General features: G+C 41.7%; 1 protein-coding gene across 1 annotated transcript in view; it reads right to left on the minus strand.

Annotated features, from left to right (window-relative positions):
* The window catches only part of LOC141100807 (alcohol dehydrogenase 1-like), a 144,292-nt gene that overhangs the window by 94,995 nt on the left and 28,057 nt on the right, over positions 1–21,240 (minus strand). Inside the window, exons 2-4 of the mRNA XM_073589486.1 lie at positions 13,579–13,680; positions 4,368–4,509; positions 460–547 (exon numbers count right to left, since the gene is read on the minus strand). Of these exons, the coding sequence (XP_073445587.1) occupies positions 460–547; positions 4,368–4,509; positions 13,579–13,680 (332 nt within the window). The remainder of the gene's footprint in view (positions 1–459; positions 548–4,367; positions 4,510–13,578; positions 13,681–21,240) is intronic.

A 21,240-nucleotide genomic window follows, 5' to 3' on the forward strand; every position in this document is an offset into this window, starting at 1 on the left:
TGCTGAGCCGCGTATCTAATCCTCTCCTGTGTGATGCAGTCTGCTGAGCTGTGTATCTAATCCTATCCTGTGTGATACTGTGTGCTGAGCCGTGTATCTAATCCTATCCTGTGTGATACAGTCTGCTGAACCATATATCTAAGCCGTATATCTAATCCTCTCCTGTGTGATACTGGGCTCCCCCTGCAGTTTGTGTCAGAGGGTGGTCTGTGTAGCACGGTAATAATTTGTGTTATTTCCAGCTTTACAGAAGGACGATAACACCAGAGAAATGATAAGAATAATAGGCCTCAGTTACCACAACTGTCTACAAGGAAAACTGTTGCTGATAGCAACCAATCACAGCTCACCTTCATTTAAACAGCTCTGGTGAAATGAAAAATACTTAGTGATTGGTTGTTATGTGGAGTGGGCATGGCTGATACACACTCTCATTTTTATAGATATAGATAAACATACTCAGCTTTGTAGCACAGGTTACTTTTAGGTTCAGCACAACCTCTGCATTCTCCACAGTAAGGAAGAAATAATGGTATTACTTTGTCTCCTAATATCGATAAAACAAGAAAAAAATGGTTTTAAACTTTTATCAACAGGGATCATAGACCCAATAAATGACAAGTACTAAAAATTATAAATGGAAGAACGCAGGATAGCTTTGTATGGTTTGTGATGTCTAACTGAAGAATTCCATTATCCTATTGACTGCAATAATAATTTTAAAATCAATAACTATGAAATACCCCTGAGCTATACAGATCTGCTTCGCGCCAGGTTCATGCAAGCATATGAAAAAACATCCAGACCAAATTTGATTCAGAAAAATAAGACAATTTGCAATCCATACTTTCAATCGTATGCCATCAGTATTTCCTCCATATGTCTGTATTTTTTATATAATTATGACATCTGGATAGCATCTGTAGTCTACATTAACCATTTAAAATACAAAGAAAATTACATTTCTGAAATCCCGTGCACATGTTGCTCATTTTTACCTTGCAGATTTGAGGCAGTTTCAAACTTACAGCATGTTATTTCTTTCAGCATTTTTCGCCCTTTCTAATGAATGCGAAAAATGCATAAAAAAACGCATGAGCAAAAACACAGTATGCAGTATTTGCAGTAGATTTTTCAGAACGTGTTCACATACCCTAATGCTCCAAATACAGTTTACTAAGTTAATAATTGCAATGGAGCTGTGAAACATTTCATGCTTTATGGATGGCGTTTGTTTAACATCCAACTTTTAACTCACCCTCTGAGTTTAAAGGACAAGACTGATGAAAAAATGAAGCAGAGTAGTGTATGTTGTGATGTTTCAGGCTGACCAGCAATATACAAGTGCTTGGCGAAATTCACAAGTAGTGGACTGCTGCTGGAGTCTATGAGAGTATACTGCAGCCCCTCTCATAGAGTACAGTTGTGCTCAAAAGTTTACATACCCTGACACAATTTTTGCTTTCTTGGCTTTTTTTCAGAGAATATGAATGATAACACCAAAACTTTTTCTCCACTCATGGTTAGTGGTTGGGTGAAGTCATTTATTGTCAAACTACTTTGTTTTCTCTTTTTAAATAATAATGACAACCCAAAACATCCAGTTGACCCTGATCAAAAGTTCACATACCCTGGTGATTTTGGCCTGATAACATGCACAGAAGTTGACACTGATGGGTTTGAATGGCTACTAAATGTAACATCCTCACCTGTGACCTATTTGCTTGTAATCAGTGTGTGTGCATGAAAGTTGAGCGGGTTTCTGGGATCCGGACAGACTCTTGCATCTTTCATCCAGCCACTCATGTTTCTGGATTGTGAGTCATTGGGAAAGCAAAAGAAATGTCAATGGATCTACAGGAAAAGGTAATTGAACTGTATAAAACAGGAAAGGCATACAAAAAGATATCCAAGAAATTGATATTGCCAGTGAGCAGCATTCAAACTGTGATTAATAAATGGAAAATCAGGGGCTATGTAAAAACATAACGACGGTCAGGTAGACCAAGAAAAATATCGTCCACAACTGCCGGGAAAATTGTTCGGGATGCAAAGAAAAACCCACAAATAACATCAGATGAAAAACAGGACTTTCTGAAAACTAGCGGTGTGTCTGTTCAAGATGCACAATAAGGAGGCACTTGAAGAAAATGGGCTGCATGGTCGAGTTGCCAGATGAAAGCCATTACTGCACAAATACCACAAAGTATCTTGCCTACAATACGCAAAAGATCACAGAGACAAGCCTCAAAACTTCTGGAACAAGGTAATTTGGAGTGATGAGACCAAAATTGCACTTTTTGGCAACAACCATAAACGTAACAGTTGAAGAGAGGTCAACAAAGCCTATAATGAAAGGAACACCATTCCTACTGTAAAGCACGGAGGTGGATCGCTGATGTTTTGGGGATGTGTGAGCTACAAAAGGCACAGGAAACTTGTTCAAAGTTGAAGGAAAGATGAATGCAGCACATTATCAGCAATTACTGGAGGCAAGTTTGCACTCATCAGTCCAGAAAGCTGCGCATGGGATGTACTTGGAAGTTCCAACATGACAACAATCCAAAACAAAAGGCCAAGTCCATCTGTCATTGGCTACAGCAGGACAAAATGAAGGTTCTGACCTCAATATCATTGAACCACTCTGGGGAGATCTCAAGAACGCAGTTTATGCTAGACAGCCCAGGAACTGGAGGCTTTTTGCCATGAAGCGTGGGCAGCTTTATCATCTGAGAAATTAAAGAACCTCATCCACAACTACCACAAAGACTTCAAGTTGTCATTGATGTTAGAGGGGTCAATACACAGTATTAAGAAATGGGGTATGTGAACTTTGATCAGAACGATTTGGATGTTTTGGGTTGTCATTATTATTTAAAAAGAAAACAGTAGTTTGACAATAAATGGCTTCACCCAACCACTAACGAGTGGAGAAAAAGTTTTGGTGTCATCATTCATATTCTATGAAAAAAAGGCCACGAAAGCAAAAAATCTGCCGGGGTATGTAAATTTTTGAGCACAACTGTATAATGCAGCCCCCTGAGAGCATACTGCAGCCCCCTTCATAGAGTATAATGTAGTCCCCTCAGAGCACAATACAGCATAATACAGCCATCCTCAAAGTATAATGTAGCCCCCTCAGAGTATAATGCAGCCCCACACACAGTATAATTCAGCCCCCCACACACACAGTATAGTGCAGCCCACACACACACAGTATAATGCAGCCCCCAACACACACATTATAATGCAGCCCCCCCACACACAGTATAATGCAGCCCCCCACACACACAGCATAATTCAGCTCCTTCAGAGTATAATGAAGCCCCTAAGAGTATAATGCAGCACCCTCTGAGTATAATGCAGCCCCATAAGAGTATAATTCAGCCCTACATACACACACAGTATAAAGCAACCACCCAGAATATAAAGCAGCCCATTCAGAGTATAATGCAGCCCCCAGAGTATAAAGCAGCCCCATCAGAGTATATTGCAGCCACACACACACAGTATAATGCAGCCCCCCCACACACAGAATAATGCAGCCTCCACACACAAACAGTATAGTGCAGTCCCCCCATAAACACACAATATAATGTAGCCCCCACACACAGTATAGTGCAGCCCCCACACACAGTATAATGCAACCTCCACACACACAGTATAGTGCAGTCCCCCCACACAAAGTAGCATCACATGACGCTCTCTCCTCCATCACTGCTTAAAACTATATTGGCACCTACAGTGCTGTGCAAATTAATTGGGACTTAAAACAAATTAATTGGGACATAGCATTTTTTTTAAGTAAAATTGTAAGTTTGTTACCAGTCAGTGATTCAAACCAATTTTAACTGCTTTGAACAGGCCCTCACACCTGTTTAAAGCAATTAAAACTGGCTTGAATCACTGACTGGTAACCAACTTACGATTTTACTTAAAAAAATGCTTTGTCCTAATTAATTTGCACAGCACTGTATGATGCTGTGATGCCGATAAGTTGATTGCATGATGTGGGAGGAGGGGAAAGGAGGCGCCTTACTCCTGGCTGTGGGCACCTGGAGGAATGGGGGCCCTAGGCGGCTGCCTGGTCTGCCTGCCCCCAACGCCGGCCCTGCATATGAGTACTGTCTGAGAATTTTATGCACCCATAGACTCGATCAAAAAAAGTCTCTGTTTTTTTATTTCAATTCACTCTGCAACAATACTTGGACATGTTAATAGTTCCACAGACTTTAATATGAATTCTGTCTGTGGTAAATCATTTATTGAACTTGTACATGAAACACAGCTGTCGGAATGAGGTCTTAAATCTTATGTACAATCCTATATTTGATTAACGGGTTCGACATTTGTTTTGTGGAACTTACCAGGCTTCACAGTAGTTACTCCATCTCCAATGCTCTCTACAATACCGGCAGCTTCATGGCCTAAAATCACTGGATACTTGCTTTCTTTCATTAATCCTCCCACTACATTGTCATCTGATCGACATATTCCAGTAGCAACTATCTGTTCAGAAAAAAAATATGTTTAACAATGTGTTGGCAAATAGTTCTTACGTTTTCATGATTATAAACAAGTTTTTGATGCCTAACTGCAGCACTTATATCTTAATTTATTGTTTAAATGGCTCAGACTCATTAAAAATAATAAAAGAAAAGAAACTCATCGTTACTGATCCCCGTAGCTTCTGATGCATTCATAGGCTGGAAAACGCCATTGCACTAAGTTCCCATGATGAATATTTGGTGACTTTTTGACGCTCCTGATTTTCTGCAGCATTTCTGCACCAACTAGCTAAATACATATGTTCTAATATATAACTTCGTGTTCCTTCACCCAGCACTTATGTAAAGTTCAGCAGAGTGAGCCACACACAATTTAAGTGACACCAAGTTCTTTATATTAGTCAAACATTTACTATACAGTCCAAGTTCATCATGTGGGTACAGGTGGGATATGGTACAGCAATTTGTACTTCCTTGCTCGTTAGTGCAACGCCTCTTCTGTTCTGTCATCTGTTCATCATGGACTACCCCCATTCCCGCTGACTCAATCAGCCTCAGGGATTCATTGTCCACTTTGCAAGAGCACTGGGAACCATTCAACTGCCCTCCACATATTTCCACGTCCACTGACCCTGTTATGTCAGAAGACCAGGTCTGCTCCTTGGTACCTGGCCCGAGCCCTAGGCTCCAAACACAGCAGGAATGTTCATATGAGAACTCTATTCAGCCTCTCATTGCCTCGAATGGTTAGCCCATGCTGCCTCTAGCAGCCCATCGCATCTGAGTGTGGCAACTATGCACTTCATTAAAGGGCATCTGTCACCCCTTTTTTGAGATATCATATATTGATATCATTCAACTGTGTGTCACATAAGGATTCTCTTAGTACTTTTGCTTCCCCCTGACCCCGCACCTTTCATGCATAAATACCTTTTATATGTCGGTTCAGATGTATGTAAACTGCCGCGGTCCGGTCCGATGGGCGGGGCTTATTCACCTGCTCCCCCCTCCCTGTCTTGCTCTATGCATTTCTTCTTGCGTAGAGCAAGACAGGGAGGGGGGGTGAGCAGGTGAATAAGCCACGCCCAGCGGACCGGACCGCGGCAGTTTACATACATCTGAACCGACATATAAAAGGTATTTATGCATGAAAGGTGCGGGGTCAGGGGGAAGCAAAAGTACTAAGAGAATCCTTATGTGACACACAATTGAATGATATCATTATATGATATCTCAAAAAAGGGGTGACAGATTCCCTTTAACTGACACTGAACTCTAAATATCCAGGATGTGTCCTCCTTTTATTGACGCTAGTGCCCACCACGCATTGGGCTTGTTCTATCCTTAACCATTTCCTATCTTATATGCAACACCTATTATCTGTATTTTATATCTTATGCTAACCTAAGCTTATCCTATGCTATACTTACATTATGATTTAACACTTTGCATACTGAATATTACCATAATACATTATATTAGAGATCACATCAGAGGAGAGAGAAAGTAATAGGAAAATTGCAGATTTTTTTTTGCAGTCGCCGTTATACCGTTAATAAAGGCGATCGCAAAAGCAGGGTCGGTAAAATCCGACCCAAATCATGTTCTTTGGGGTCTCGGCTACCCCGCTGCAGAGAAAATCCGTGGGGCGCTATTCACTTTCTCCACAGTGCCATTAATTAATGGCGCTGTTGTTTAACCCCTTAATGTCCAATGACGGACCCAGTCCGTCATTGGCCTTCTCCTCTGCTTTGATGAGGGCTCCGGCACTGAGCCCGTATCAAAGCCGGGACATGTCTGCTGTTTTGAACAGCTGACATGTGCCCGCAATAGGCGCAGGTGGAATCGCGATTCACCTGCACCTATTAACCCGTTAAACACAATTGTTAAACGCTGACAATGGCGTTTAACCGGCGCTTCCGGCCGCCGGGCCGGAAATGAGATCATCGCTGACCCCCGTCACGTGATCGGGGGTCAGTGATGCGTTGGCATAACAACCAGAGGTCTCTTGGAGACCTCTATGATTGTTGATGCCGCTTTGCTGTGAGCACCACCCGGTGGTCGGCGCTCATAGCTATGCAGTAATACTGCTACATATAGGCGATCTGCTCATCGCCTATATGTAGCTGAGCCGATCAAGTATGGCATGCTTCTAGCCTCCCATGGTGGCTAATGAAGCATGACAAAATTAAAAAAAAGTATTTTAAAAAATATGAAAAAAATAAAAAAAATATAAAAGTTCAAATCACCCCCCTTTCGTCCCAATTCAAAATAAAACAATAAAAAAAATTACACATACACATATTTGGTATCGCCGCGTTCAGAATCGCCCGATCAATAAAAAAATGCATTAGCCCGATCGCTAAACAGCGTAGCAAGAAAAAATTCAAAACCCCAGAATTACGGTTTTGATCTCTGTGACAATGCATTAAAATGCAATAATGGGCGATCAAAATAACGTGTCTGCATAAAAGAGGTATCATTAAAAACGTCAGCTCGGCACGCAAAAAATAAGCCCTCACCCGACCCCAGATCACGAAAAATGGAGACGCTACTGGTCTCGGAAAATGGTGTTGTTTTTTTTTTTTTTAGCAAACTTTGGATTTTTTTTCACCACTTAGATAAAAAAGAACCTAGACATGTTTGGTGTCTATGAACTTGTAATGGCCTGGCGAATCATAATGGTGGGTCAGTTTTAGCATTTAGTGAACCTAGCAAAAAAGCCAAACAAAAATCAAGTGTGGGATTGCACTTTTTTGCAATTTTACCGCACTTGGAATTTTTTTCCTGTTTTGTAGTACACGACATGGTAAAATCAATGGTGTTGTTCAAAAGTACAACTTGTCCCACAAAAAATAAGCCCTCACATGGCCATATTGATGGAAAAATAAAAAAGTTACGGCTCTGGGAAGAAAGGGAGTGAAAAACAAAAACGCAAAAAAAGAAAATAACCCCGGTCCTTAAGGAGTTAAGTACCCTTAACTATCGCCGTTAACAGGTGTATCGGCGGTCATTAAGGGGTTAATACAATTAGATCTCATGGGATATCTATTGTTGATTGATAGCCTGTGATCATTATATTATTCACTTATACTGTCTTCTTTTTTTGATTGTGAGCCCCAGCTACTTTTTCTCTTCAATTTGTATTTTTTTAATTGGGTTAGTATGGAGTGCAGGGCCATGTTAGCGGCAGGCAGACCAGACAGCTGCCTAGGGCCCCCGCTCCCCCAGGGGACCCAGCTAGCAGCACATCACGCAGCCGCTATGGGGCCCGTGAGGCAGGGAGGGCCTGCCTGCCGCCAACGCTGACTCCCCCTGCAGCCGCCGCATTGAACTATACCAGCGTCATAGACACCTGTACAGTTCAAAGCAATGATAGAGGAGAGAGCGTCTCCCATCGTTCCCCTCTGCCTCTGACACTGCGGGTGCGTGATGACATCATATTATCGCGCGCCCACTGTGTGCTGGGCAGACTGCAGTTGCTGAGACCAGAGCTGGGAGAGGTGAGGAATGTGTGTTTTTTTTTCTTTTTAATATAGCCGTGAGTACTGGACTGTGGCGCTATGGGGGGATGGAGAAGGCCGTGCTATATACATTGGAGGGAGGATGGAGGAGGCTGTGTTATATACAATGGGGAGTGAATGGAGGAGGCTGTGTTATATACAATGGGGAGTGAATGGAGGAGGCTGTGTTATATACAATGGGGAGTGAATGGAGGAGGCTGTGTTATATACATTGGAGGGAGGATGGAGGAGGCTGTGTTATTTACATTGGAGGGAGGATGGAGGAGGCTGTGTTATATGCAATGGGGAGTGAATGGAGGAGGCTGTGTTATATGCAATGGGGGGATGGAGGAGGCTGTGTTATATACAATCGGGGGGAATGGCGGAGGCTGTGTTATATACAATTGGGGGAATGGCGGAGGCTGTGTTATATACAATGGGGGGATGGAGGAGGCTGTGTTATATACAATTGGGGGGAATGGCGGAGGCTGTGTTATATACAATGGGGGATGGAGGAGGCTGTGTTATATACAATGGGGGGGAATGGCGGAGGCTGTGTTATATACAATGGGGGGATGGAGGAGGCTGTGTTATATACAATGGGGGAGGATGGAGGAGGCTGTGTTATATACAATGGGGAGTGAATGGAGGAGGCTGTGTTATATACATTGGAGGGAGGATGGAGGAGGCTGTGTTATATACAATGGGGGGAGGATGGATGAGGCTGTATTATATACAAAGGGGGAGAATGGAGGAGGCTGTGTTATATACAATGGGGGAAGAATGGAGGAGGCTGTGTTATATGCAATGGGGGATGGAGGAGGCTGTGTTATATACAATGGGGGATACATTATATTCTGTGGGTGGGCTGTATTATATTCTATTGGGGTACATTAAATACTATGGGGGGCTGTATTATATTCTATGGGTGGGCTGTATTATATTCTATGGGGAGCTACAGTATATTCTATGCGTGGGCTGTATTATATTCTATGGGGGGCCGTATTATATTTATTATATTCTATGAGGGGTGATTGCATCATACTCTATGAGGGGGCTGCATTATAGTCTATCGGGGGGCTAGATTATATTGTATGGGGGCTTAATTATATTCTATGAGGGGACTACATTATATTCTATGGGGGCTGTATTATACTCTGAGGAGGGCTACACTGTATTCTATGGAGGGACTGCATTATACTATATAAGGGGGCTGCATTATATTCTGTGGGGGCTGCATTATACTCTATGAGGGGGGTTACCATATATTCTATGGAGAGGCTGCATTATCCTATATGAGGGGGGCTGCTTTGTATTGTATGGGAGTTGTATTATATTGTATGGCGGAGCTGCAAAATACTCTGTGGGGTGGCTGCATTATGCTCTGTGGGGTGGCTGCATTATGCTCTGTGGGGTGGCTGCATTATACTATATGTGGGCTGCATTATACTGTATCAAGGACTATGGAGAATACATTATACCATATGAAGAACTATGGGGCGTATTATACTATGGGAAGTGATTTGTACTACATGGATGACTATGGCAGTGCATTATACTATATGGAGCACTACGAGGAGTGTATTATACTATATGGAGGACGGACACACTTGGCGTATTGTGTGCAATTTTGGACACCGGTCCTCAAGAAAGACATTACTGAACTTGAAAGGGTTCAAAGGCGGGCTACTAAAATGATAAATGGAGTTGGTTCACTACAATACCCAGAAAGGTTATCAAAATTAGGTCTATTTACTCTTGAAAAGAGAAGACTTAGGGGAGACCTAATATATATGTACAAGTATATCAGAGGGCAATACAGAGATCTCTCCAATCAACTGTTTGTACCAAGGACTGTGACAAGAACAAGGGGGCATTCTCTTCGTTTGGAGGAAAGACAATTTCTGCACCAGCATAGAAGAGGGTTCTTCACGGTAAGAGCAGTGAGGCTCTGGAATTCTCTTCCTGAGGAAGTGGTGATGGCCAACTCACTGAATGAATTTAAGAAAGGAATGGATGCTTTTCTTGTGAGTAACAGTATAGAAGGTTACGAATAACATAATATTATAGGTAGATGGTTGACCCAGCTTAGCGGAAGGAATTTTTTTTCCCTATGGAGAAAATTGGCTTCTACTCTGTGGGTTTTTTGCCTTCCCCAGGATCAACAATGCAGAACAGCTGCACTAAAAATAGGCTGAGCTAGATGGACATAAGGTCTTCCTTCAGCCTTCAAAACTATGTTACTATGCATGTGTTAGGAACGGCAGAATGCACTAAATAAAAATAATAAAGTGCGTTCGCCGCTCGGGGTCCACCGTGCAGTAGATGATATGACTGCTGCTAAGTGGTGGCAGGAGCAATATGGCGGTATAATGCGCACGGGTTTAACTTCACCCGAAGTGCGCAGAGCGGGCTCGTTCACACACAGAGGCGCCGCAACATAAACATACAAAAAACGCTGAGCCTGTTAGTGTCACAGGCCTCAGGTAAATGCACACATGGTATCTAGTCACAGGACCTAAGACAGAGGAGCTGCATTATTCTAGACCTACCATGTGTGCGGCGTCGCTACTGCGAGCACCAAGAGGGGCTGCAACTGCAGCGCGGCGCAGGACACTGCCGCTCGATGACAAAGCTGGAAAGCAAGCGCAATGTCGGACGCTAGCGTAGAGGTGCGGTGTGCACAGTGGCCTAAGGCTTGCCACTGACTGGCGCTGACTGCTAAACTAATTCCCTATCCACATGCGTATTATCAGAGAGAAGGGGTTTCAAATGAGTCAGTCACCAGAGTCATACATCCATTCACACATAGCAAGTATAGTCTATACTAGTGCATGGCCGAACGGTCATGCACGCTTTTTATAGTCGTGCGGGACCTTCCAGATCGCCGAGATGGACCAATGAGATCTGGAACAGGACCTGGGCACATGACTCCCGATCTCCAATGGGAGATCGTCTCGTGAGCATGCCCAGTAGGAGCACAGAGGGATTTAGTCTCTGGAGCGGTCTGCTGCAAAGTAATCTCCTCTGCATTAGAAAGACAACAGGAGACCGCAGAATGTGAGGCTCTGGATTCGTGCAGAGCAGAAGCCGAAACCTGACGCCTAACAGTATGACTGAGGAGTGTATTATACTATATGGAGGACTGAGGAGAGTATTACACTCCATAGTCCTCCAGATAGTATAATACTCTCCTCAGTAATCCATATAGTATAATACACTCCTCATAGTCCTCCATATATATTAAAATACACTCCTTAGTCCTCCACATAGTATATTTTAATATATATGGAGGACTATGAGGAGTGTATTATACTATATGGAGGACTGAGTAGTGTGTCATACTATACGGAGGACTATGGGATGTGCATAATACTATATGGAGGACTGAGGAGTGTATTTTAATACATGGAGGACTATAGGGAATGTATTATACTATATGAAGGACTATAGAGAGTGTGTTATACTATATGGAGGACCATGGGGAGAGTATTATACTATATGGAGGACTATGGGGAGTGTATTATACTATATGGAGGACTATAGGGCACATTATAATATATGGAGGACTATGTGGTGTATTATACTAAACAAGCAAAATGCTAAATATTCATCGAGTGATTTGATTGTTTATGCCGGAACAAAAATAATTGTTCTCAGAAGCACATCGCCGAAGTAAACTATAGATGTGCTGCTGATAACATGATACTGTATGGGGACAGATTGATCTAATAGTGATTGTTCTGTTCCCATAATTTTTTCTCAGTTAGTTTGAAGAGGCCAGTAAAAAAGCATTGAACGACTTCAGTATTGTCAATCACACTCGTTTAGCGGCCTGAACTCAGCGCATGTAACTACAAGTGAAATGCTTCTGTGTGATGTGCAATATGTTAGCTTTGGGGCCCCATTTTAAACTTTTGCAAAGGGCCCCACTTTTCCTAAAACCAGCCCTGATGGAGTGTGATATATTGCTACCTCCAGCACTAATGTTGGGTTACTCTTTTTAACCTGTTCAACAGATAGCAACTACTGGTAGCCCCAAAGAGATTTAATTTTATTTACAGAAGATAATGCCTGTAGACCAGACCTGGCAAAACTGCAGCTCGTGGGCCGCATCAGGCCCTCTGGCTGTCTCAGTCCGGCCCACGGTCCGAGACAGCCGTGGGGCTGGAAACCAGAGGTCTGTGGGCCGCACCATGCCCGCCCGCCCGCTGGCTCTCTCCGTTTTCTCCATAGGTGCAGTCAGCATTGGTGGAGGTGGGGCCTCCGGCCACTTCCGCCACCAATCAGCATCTGAAGCAGCTGACGTGATGACGTCATCTCATCGCATCAGCTGTGTACCACCGGAGAGTCAGTGCACCGGAGGCAAAGAGAAGAGCAGTGTACCAGGGAGTGGGACCGAGGTGAGTATGTGGTGGTCTTTTTTTCATGTGTATGAACATGGGGATTCTATGGGGGAGACAGACAATACGTGGAGATTCTTTGGGCGTGACAGACAGCACATGGGGATTCTATGGGGGTGAAAGACAGCACAAGGGGATTCTATGGGGGTGACATACAGCAAATGGGGATTATATGGGGCTGTTGCGCAGAACATGGGGATTCCATGCAGGTTACATGCAGCACATGTGGATTCTATGGGGCTGCCATGCAGAACATTGGGAGGCTATGGGGGTGACATAGCACATGGGGAGGCTATGGGGTGACATGTATCACATGGGGAGGCTATGCGGGTGTCATCCTGCACATGGGCATGCTATGGGGGTGACATGTAGCACATGGGGAGGCTATGGGGGTGACATGCTGCACATGGTGAGGCTATGGGGGCCTCATGCAGTATATGCAAAGGCTATGTGGGGCTCATGCTATATATGGGATGGCTGTGTGGGGCTCATGCTGTATATAGGGAGGCTGTCTGAGGCTCATGCAGTATATATAGGGAGGCTGTGTGGGGCTCATGCAATATAAGGGGAGGCTGTGTGGGGCTCATGCAATATATGGGGAGGCTGTGTGGGGGGCTCATAAAGTATATCGGGAGACTGTGGGGCTCATGCAGTATATAGGGAGGCTGTATGGGGCTCATGTTGTATATGGGGAGGCTGTACAAGGCTCATGCTGTATATGGGGAGGCTGTATAAGGCTCATGCTGTATATAAGGGGCTGTGGGGGGTACATACAGTATACAGAAGGGGCTGTACTTGGGTTCAAAGATGTATAGGGGGATGTCAGCATACTTAGTGCTGCTCAATATTAACTGACACAATTAATATTAATAAATTAATATTGAGTAGAATTAATTTCAAGCTGTTGGATTGGCCCTCCACAACAGTCATTGTCTCTCATGTAGCCCCTCTGGAAAATTAATTGCCCACCCCTGCTGTAGACCGTGATGTTGCATTCTGATATGACTATACATTGCCCCCTCAGTGAATAATAAACAAAAAGCAAGTTTTGCACTCTGCTTTGACTTAGGATACCAACAGCAAGGTGACCATTATACATAGAATGATTTAAAAACAAAGATCCTCTTTACCTGCCTGAGAAGGGTATGTATATGTTCAGCTTACCTTTATTCTGACTTCATGGGCCTTAGGTGGGGCAACTTCAATCTCTTCAATCTTCAGTGGTTGCTGAGGCTCCCATAAGACTGCAGCTTTGCATTTAATAACCTGAAAATAGGAAATATAACTGTATATTGTTTTTTAAAAACATAAAAACATAGGCACAAAGGCGCTGGTTCCTACGTGATAAGGCCTGCAGCTGCAAATATAGACAACAACCACCCAATTTGTCCAACAATAAAAGTCAATTAATAAAAATAGGTAATTTGCGCTAGCAGGATAAATACTGAACAAACAGTGTATAAACTCACACAGTGTATAGACACATACAAGACACTTCTCCCCTTCTCACACCAGGGGTAATACCGTTCAGACGTTGCAAAGAAATGTCCACAGTGGAACTGGTTCACAAAATGTATATAACGATACCTTCGTTCGGATGAATTAGGAACTAATGGAAGACTCCTTCCTCAAGCAGGGTCCCGATGCAGAGGTGACGCTGCAAGCAGTAGTGATACTGACGGTGGTAAGCTTTAGAACGTTAAAGCTCAGTTGGAGAATGCAGGTATTGGACGCTGCTCCGGCCGGTAGCAAGCGTCCTTCTAATCGCGTGACCGCCGCCGACACCCAGCGAGTATAACCGCGCGAATAGAATTCAAAAGCCGGCAAGGTAGCAAAACGTGCAGGACCTTGCGTGACGTCACGGTCACGCGGAGCACCACGTGACTGGCTAGTGAGCGCAAAAAAGACCAAAAAACTGTCTTACGCGTTTCGGAATCACCGGATTCCTTCCTCAGAGATGGTCTATAGGAATCAAATAAGTGCTTATATACCCACAATCTCCAGCCTCCATATTCATTGGTTAAAGGCAAACAATTCAATCTCGCTGTTTAAGCCATTAGGAACAAGTGTATTCATTTCAAAAATCAGTCTGCTTTCTTCTCTTGACATTTGTTGGATAAAGTTCCCCTTTCGCCAGCTTTTTTTAACCACTCTAATGCCCGTAACTTTAACATTTTTAATAGAGCCTCCATGCTGATTAGCAAAATGGTGTGAAAGTGGGTGACCCATAAATCTGTTTCCAATATTGCGCAGATGTTCTGCTAACCGGACATGCAGTGGGCGTTTTGTGCGTCCTATGTACAGTTTCCCACAGGGGCATGTAATACCATAAATAACCCCTGTGGTGTCACAGGTTATAAAATCTTTAATTTTTACCTCCGCAAATTTATTAGTAATCACTCCTTGTTTTTTAGAGGTCAGTTTTTTGCAGGGGCCACACTTTCTGCACGGAAAAAACCCCCCTGGTAATTTCTCCAGATTTGGTGTAATGCTGCTTGAAGGTTTGGAAATAGAGGGGGCTATAAGATTGCCCAAATTTTGCGCCTTCCTGAAAATGAACCTAGGGTATATTGGTAAAGATTCCCCTATAACCTTATCATTTCTCAGAATATTCCAATGTCTCCTGACAATTTTTTTAAAAATTAAACTGTTAGAATTATATTGTGTAATTATAGGGGTATCTTCCATAAGAGCATTACCATTTTTTCTCTTCCGTTGTTCCAGTAGTTGGTCCCTTGGAATTTTTTCCACTAGTTTTTTTGTTTTTACTAAAGATATTGGATCATAACCCTTATTGGAGAACTTCTTCATCATTGCCTCTGCCTCTCTATCAAAATCCTCCCTTTTCGAACAATTGTGATAAGCTCTAATTAGTTGACTTTTTGGAACATTTAGTAGCCAGCTAGGTAAATGGCAGCTATCAAGTGAAATAAAATTATTAGAATCTGTAGGCTTATGGTATAATCGTGAGCCAATGACATTGTTTTCTACAAAAATTTTTACATCTAAAAAATTAACTTCTTTTAAACTGGTGGTCATAGAAAATTTTAAAAAATAAGAATTTTTATTTAGTGAATTAAAAAATTGTTCCAATAGCAAGGGACCACCAGACCATATAAAAACAATATCATCTATGAATCGATGCCATAGCATGAGGTTCGCTAATAGTCTGCCGTCGGGATAGATGGTTTCCTGTTCCCATCTTCCAACGTACAGGTTTGCATAACTGGGAGCGAACCTCGTGCCCATGGCTGTACCCCACTGCTGGGAGTAGTAGTTCATCCCATATCGAAAAAAATTATGGGTTAAAATAAAATTTATACACTCAAGGAGATATTCAATTTGATCAAGCGGCAGTGAACCATCCCTCCTCAGGAAGTGTTCCACTGCTTCGCATCCCTTTTTATGCTGAATGACTGTATACAGGGAAGTTATGTCCAGTGTGCCCAGAATATAGTGGTCACACCATTGTATATTCTTTAAAATACCTAAAATATGGGTGCTATCCTTGAGATACGCCGGGAGATCAGGTATCAGTCTTTGTAAGTGACAGTCAACAAATTTAGATAAATTTGATGTTAAACCCCCAATGGCAGAAATAATAGGTCTCCCGGGTGGTTGACTCATATTTTTGTGCACCTTAGGTAAATAATAAAAGTACGGCACTCTAGGATGAGGTGTATTAATAAAATCCATTTATTTTTTATTTAAAATACCCTTTTCAAAGCCCTTGTTTATCAATTCCCGCATCTCTACCAGATACTCGTTAGAAGGATCATGGGTTAGTAATTTATAGGTTTGTCTGTCATCCAAAATCCGGAGTGCTTCTTTCTCATAATCTGACGTATTTAGTATTACTATCCCGCCCCCTTTATCTGCTGGTCTGATAGTAATCTCCCTATTCTCCTGAAGTTGCTTAATGGCTATTCTTTCCTTATGTGACAAATTGTGTTTAAATTTATTACATCGCCTGTCCGAGACTTTTCTGATTTCGTATATAACATTATTTTGAAAAGCTTCAAATGCCTCTGAATACTCCTGTATTGGATTAAAGTTAGATTTTTTCTTTAGATCAGTATGTATATATAGATCAGGAGTACTCATGGGGTCATCTATATTGCTACTAATTTTCTTTTTCATGTAGTGTTTCTTCAGGGCTAGTTTCCTCATGAACAATTTTACACCCACGAAGGCCTGAAATTTGTCAAATTTAGCACTGGGAGCATACTTCAGACCTTTATTCAGTAAACGGGATTCATTTTCTTGTAGGGGGTATTGACTTAGATTAAATATTTTTTGTTCAGGGGCCACTACTTGATCTATCTTTGATGGGGATTGTTGTATGTTCTTTTTTTTGGTAGATTCCCCGCCCCTACACCCCCTTTTTCGTTTCTTTTTTGGCCTACCTGAAAAAAAGGAAGGTGACTCTGCTTTGTTTTTAGTTGTTGTTTTTTATGTTCCCTCGGACCAGCCTTGTCCTTTCTAATAACTAGTGGAGGATTGTCTTTATATTTATCACTCCCCATAGAGGGAATATTTTCTATATTTTCTATAACCGTGAATCGGTTATGGGTACTAATAGAGGGTAGTGGTGTGGAAATAGCTGGTGATTCTGCCCCCTGTATAGCAGTGGTGCCTCCATTGTTAGCTATTTCCATGTGGGTAGGATTTTCCATATCGGAAGTAAGGTGAATAGAAAATCTTTCACTCGATGTAAGAAGGGAAGTGTCCTCTCCATGTATCTCATCTAGAGTTAACAGTGGACCTGAAGATTTAGGAGAGCGTTGTTCTTCATACTGATGTACAACATCGCCTCTAGTTATTTGGCTATCCCCGTAATTAGATGTTATAGATATTAAGTTTTTATTAGTAGTGAAAACCGAGTCTCTCCCAAATTTCCTACGTTTTTTCTCTACTATTTCCTTTTCTTTATTACGTATCCTCTTTTTGATGTTATCAGAGAGGTGTATGATTTCAGGATGGAGCTCATATGGTTTAATCTCCTCAAATAGATTAGTGATTTCCCTGCGTATCCTCAGTAGTTCACTCCTCCTCTTCTCAATAATGAAGGATACAGTTCTTTTAGAAAAGTCCTTAAACATAGCATCCCATTCAGCTAATGTTTCTGAGTCCCCAATATCGCCCGTCAGGGGTTTATACACCATTAGCCCCTTTGGTATACAGTTAGAGGCTAGATATCTTTCCAGCGTCGATATCTCCCACAAATCTCTCATTTCTTTTAACAAGTATTGTTCCAAGGTTTTAAGTGATTTAATAATCTGAGATATTTCCCCCTTATCGGGGTTGTCCACAGGTACATACTGTTCGGAGTTAAAAAATCTCTGGATATTATATATCCTTTCCTTCCTATCAGACCATTTAATCTAAGTCAATACCCCCTACAAGAAAATGAATCCCGTTTACTGAATAAAGGTCTGAAGTATGCTCCCAGTGCTAAATTTGACAAATTTCAGGCCTTTGTGGGTGTAAAATTGTTCATGAGGAAACTAGCCCTGAAGAAACACTACATGAAAAAGAAAATTAGTAGCAATATAGATGACCCCATGAGTACTCCTGATCTATATATACATACTGATCTAAAGAAAAAATCTAACTTTAATCCAATACAGGAGTATTCAGAGGCATTTGAAGCTTTTCAAAATAATGTTATATACGAAATCAGAAAAGTCTCGGACAGGCGATGTAATAAATTTAAACACAATTTGTCACATAAGGAAAGAATAGCCATTAAGCAACTTCAGGAGAATAGGGAGATTACTATCAGACCAGCAGATAAAGGGGGCGGGATAGTAATACTAAATACGTCAGATTATGAGAAAGAAGCACTCCGGATTTTGGATGACAGACAAACCTATAAATTACTAACCCATGATCCTTCTAACGAGTATCTGGTAGAGATGCGGGAATTGATAAACAAGGGCTTTGAAAAGGGTATTTTAAATAAAAAATAAATGGATTTTATTAATACACCTCATCCTAGAGTGCCGTACTTTTATTATTTACCTAAGGTGCACAAAAATATGAGTCAACCACCCGGGAGACCTATTATTTCTGCCATTGGGGGTTTAACATCAAATTTATCTAAATTTGTTGACTGTCACTTACAAAGACTGATACCTGATCTCCCGGCGTATCTCAAGGATAGCACCCATATTTTAGGTATTTTAAAGAATATACAATGGTGTGACCACTATATTCTGGGCACACTGGACATAACTTCCCTGTATACAGTCATTCAGCATAAAAAGGGATGCGAAGCAGTGGAACACTTCCTGAGGAGGGATGGTTCACTGCCGCTTGATCAAATTGAATATCTCCTTGAGTGTATAAATTTTATTTTAACCCATAATTTTTTTCGATATGGGATGAACTACTACTCCCAGCAGTGGGGTACAGCCATGGGCACGAGGTTCGCTCCCAGTTATGCAAACCTGTACGTTGGAAGATGGGAACAGGAAACCATCTATCCCGACGGCAGACTATTAGCGAACCTCGTGCTATGGCATCGATTCATAGATGATATTGTTTTTATATGGTCTGGTGGTCCCTTGCTATTGGAACAATTTTTTAATTCACTAAATAAAAATTCTTATTTTTTAAAATTTTCTATGACCACCAGTTTAAAAGAAGTTAATTTTTTAGATGTAAAAATTTTTGTAGAAAACAATGTCATTGGCTCACGATTATACCATAAGCCTACAGATTCTAATAATTTTATTTCACTTGATAGCTGCCATTTACCTAGCTGGCTACTAAATGTTCCAAAAAGTCAACTAATTAGAGCTTATCGCAATTGTTCGAAAAGGGAGGATTTTGATAGAGAGGCAGAGGCAATGATGAAGAAGTTCTCCAATAAGGGTTATGATCCAATATCTTTAGTAAAAACAAAAAAACTAGTGGAAAAAATTCCAAGGGACCAACTACTGGAACAACGGAAGAGAAAAAATGGTAATGCTCTTATGGAAGATACCCCTATAATTACACAATATAATTCTAACAGTTTAATTTTTAAAAAAATTGTCAGGAGACATTGGAATATTCTGAGAAATGATAAGGTTATAGGGGAATCTTTACCAATATACCCTAGGTTCATTTTCAGGAAGGCGCAAAATTTGGGCAATCTTATAGCCCCCTCTATTTCCAAACCTTCAAGCAGCATTACACCAAATCTGGAGAAATTACCAGGGGGGTTTTTTCCGTGCAGAAAGTGTGGCCCCTGCAAAAAACTGACCTCTAAAAAACAAGGAGTGATTACTAATAAATTTGCGGAGGTAAAAATTAAAGATTTTATAACCTGTGACACCACAGGGGTTATTTATGGTATTACATGCCCCTGTGGGAAACTGTACATAGGACGCACAAAACGCCCACTGCATGTCCGGTTAGCAGAACATCTGCGCAATATTGGAAACAGATTTATGGGTCACCCACTTTCACACCATTTTGCTAATCAGCATGGAGGCTCTATTAAAAATGTTAAAGTTACGGGCATTAGAGTGGTTAAAAAAAGCTGGCGAAAGGGGAACTTTATCCAACAAATGTCAAGAGAAGAAAGCAGACTGATTTTTGAAATGAATACACTTGTTCCTAATGGCTTAAACAGCGAGATTGAATTGTTTGCCTTTAACCAATGAATATGGAGGCTGGAGATTGTGGGTATATAAGCACTTATTTGATTCCTATAGACCATCTCTGAGGAAGGAATCCGGTGATTCCGAAACGCGTAAGACAGTTTTTTGGTCTTTTTTGCGCTCACTAGCCAGTCACGTGGTGCTCCGCGTGACCGTGACGTCACGCAAGGTCCTGCACGTTTTGCTACCTTGCCGGCTTTTGAATTCTATTCGCGCGGTTATACTCGCTGGGTGTCGGCGGCGGTCACGCGATTAGAAGGACGCTTGCTACCGGCCGGAGCAGCGTCCAATACCTGCATTCTCCAACTGAGCTTTAACGTTCTAAAGCTTACCACCGTCAGTATCACTACTGCTTGCAGCGTCACCTCTGCATCGGGACCCTGCTTGAGGAAGGAGTCTTCCATTAGTTCCTAATTCATCCGAACGAAGGTATCGTTATATACATTTTGTGAACCAGTTCCACTGTGGACATTTCTTTGCAACGTCTGAACGGTATTACCCCTGGTGTGAGAAGGGGAGAAGTGTCTTGTATGTGTCTATACACTGTGTGAGTTTATACACTGTTTGTTCAGTATTTATCCTGCTAGCGCAAATTACCTATTTTTATAACTGTATATTGGTCATAAAGAATTGGTTATTGAGTAACAATATTAACCCCTTACCCCAAAGTGTGGTTTGCACGTTCATGACCGGGCCAATTTTTACAATTCTGACCACTGTCCCTTTATGAGGTAATAACTCTGAAACACTTCCATGGATCCCACTGATTCTGACAAAGTTTTCTCGTGACATATTGTACTTCATGTTAGTGGTAAAATTTCATCTATATAACTTGCGTTTATTTGTGAAAAAAATGGATAATTGGTGAAAATTTTGAAAATTTCGCATTTTTCCAACTTTGAATTTTTATGCCCTTAAATCACAGAGATATGGCACACAAAAAACTTAATAAGTAGCATTTCCCCCATGCTTACTTTACATCAGCACAATTTTGGAAACAAAAATTTTTTGTTAGGAAGTTATAAGGGTTAAAAGTTGACCAGCGATTTCTCATTTTTGCAACACCATTTTATTTTTACGGACCACATCACATTTGACGTCACTTTGAGGGGTCTATATGATAGAAAATACCCAAAAGTGACACCATTCTAAAAACTGCACCCCTCAAGGTGCT

This window comes from Dendrobates tinctorius, unplaced genomic scaffold, assembly GCF_039654945.1.
Source record: "Dendrobates tinctorius isolate UK_male_01 unplaced genomic scaffold, ASM3965494v1 ptg000011l, whole genome shotgun sequence".
NCBI classification, from domain to species: Eukaryota; Metazoa; Chordata; class Amphibia; order Anura; family Dendrobatidae; genus Dendrobates; species Dendrobates tinctorius.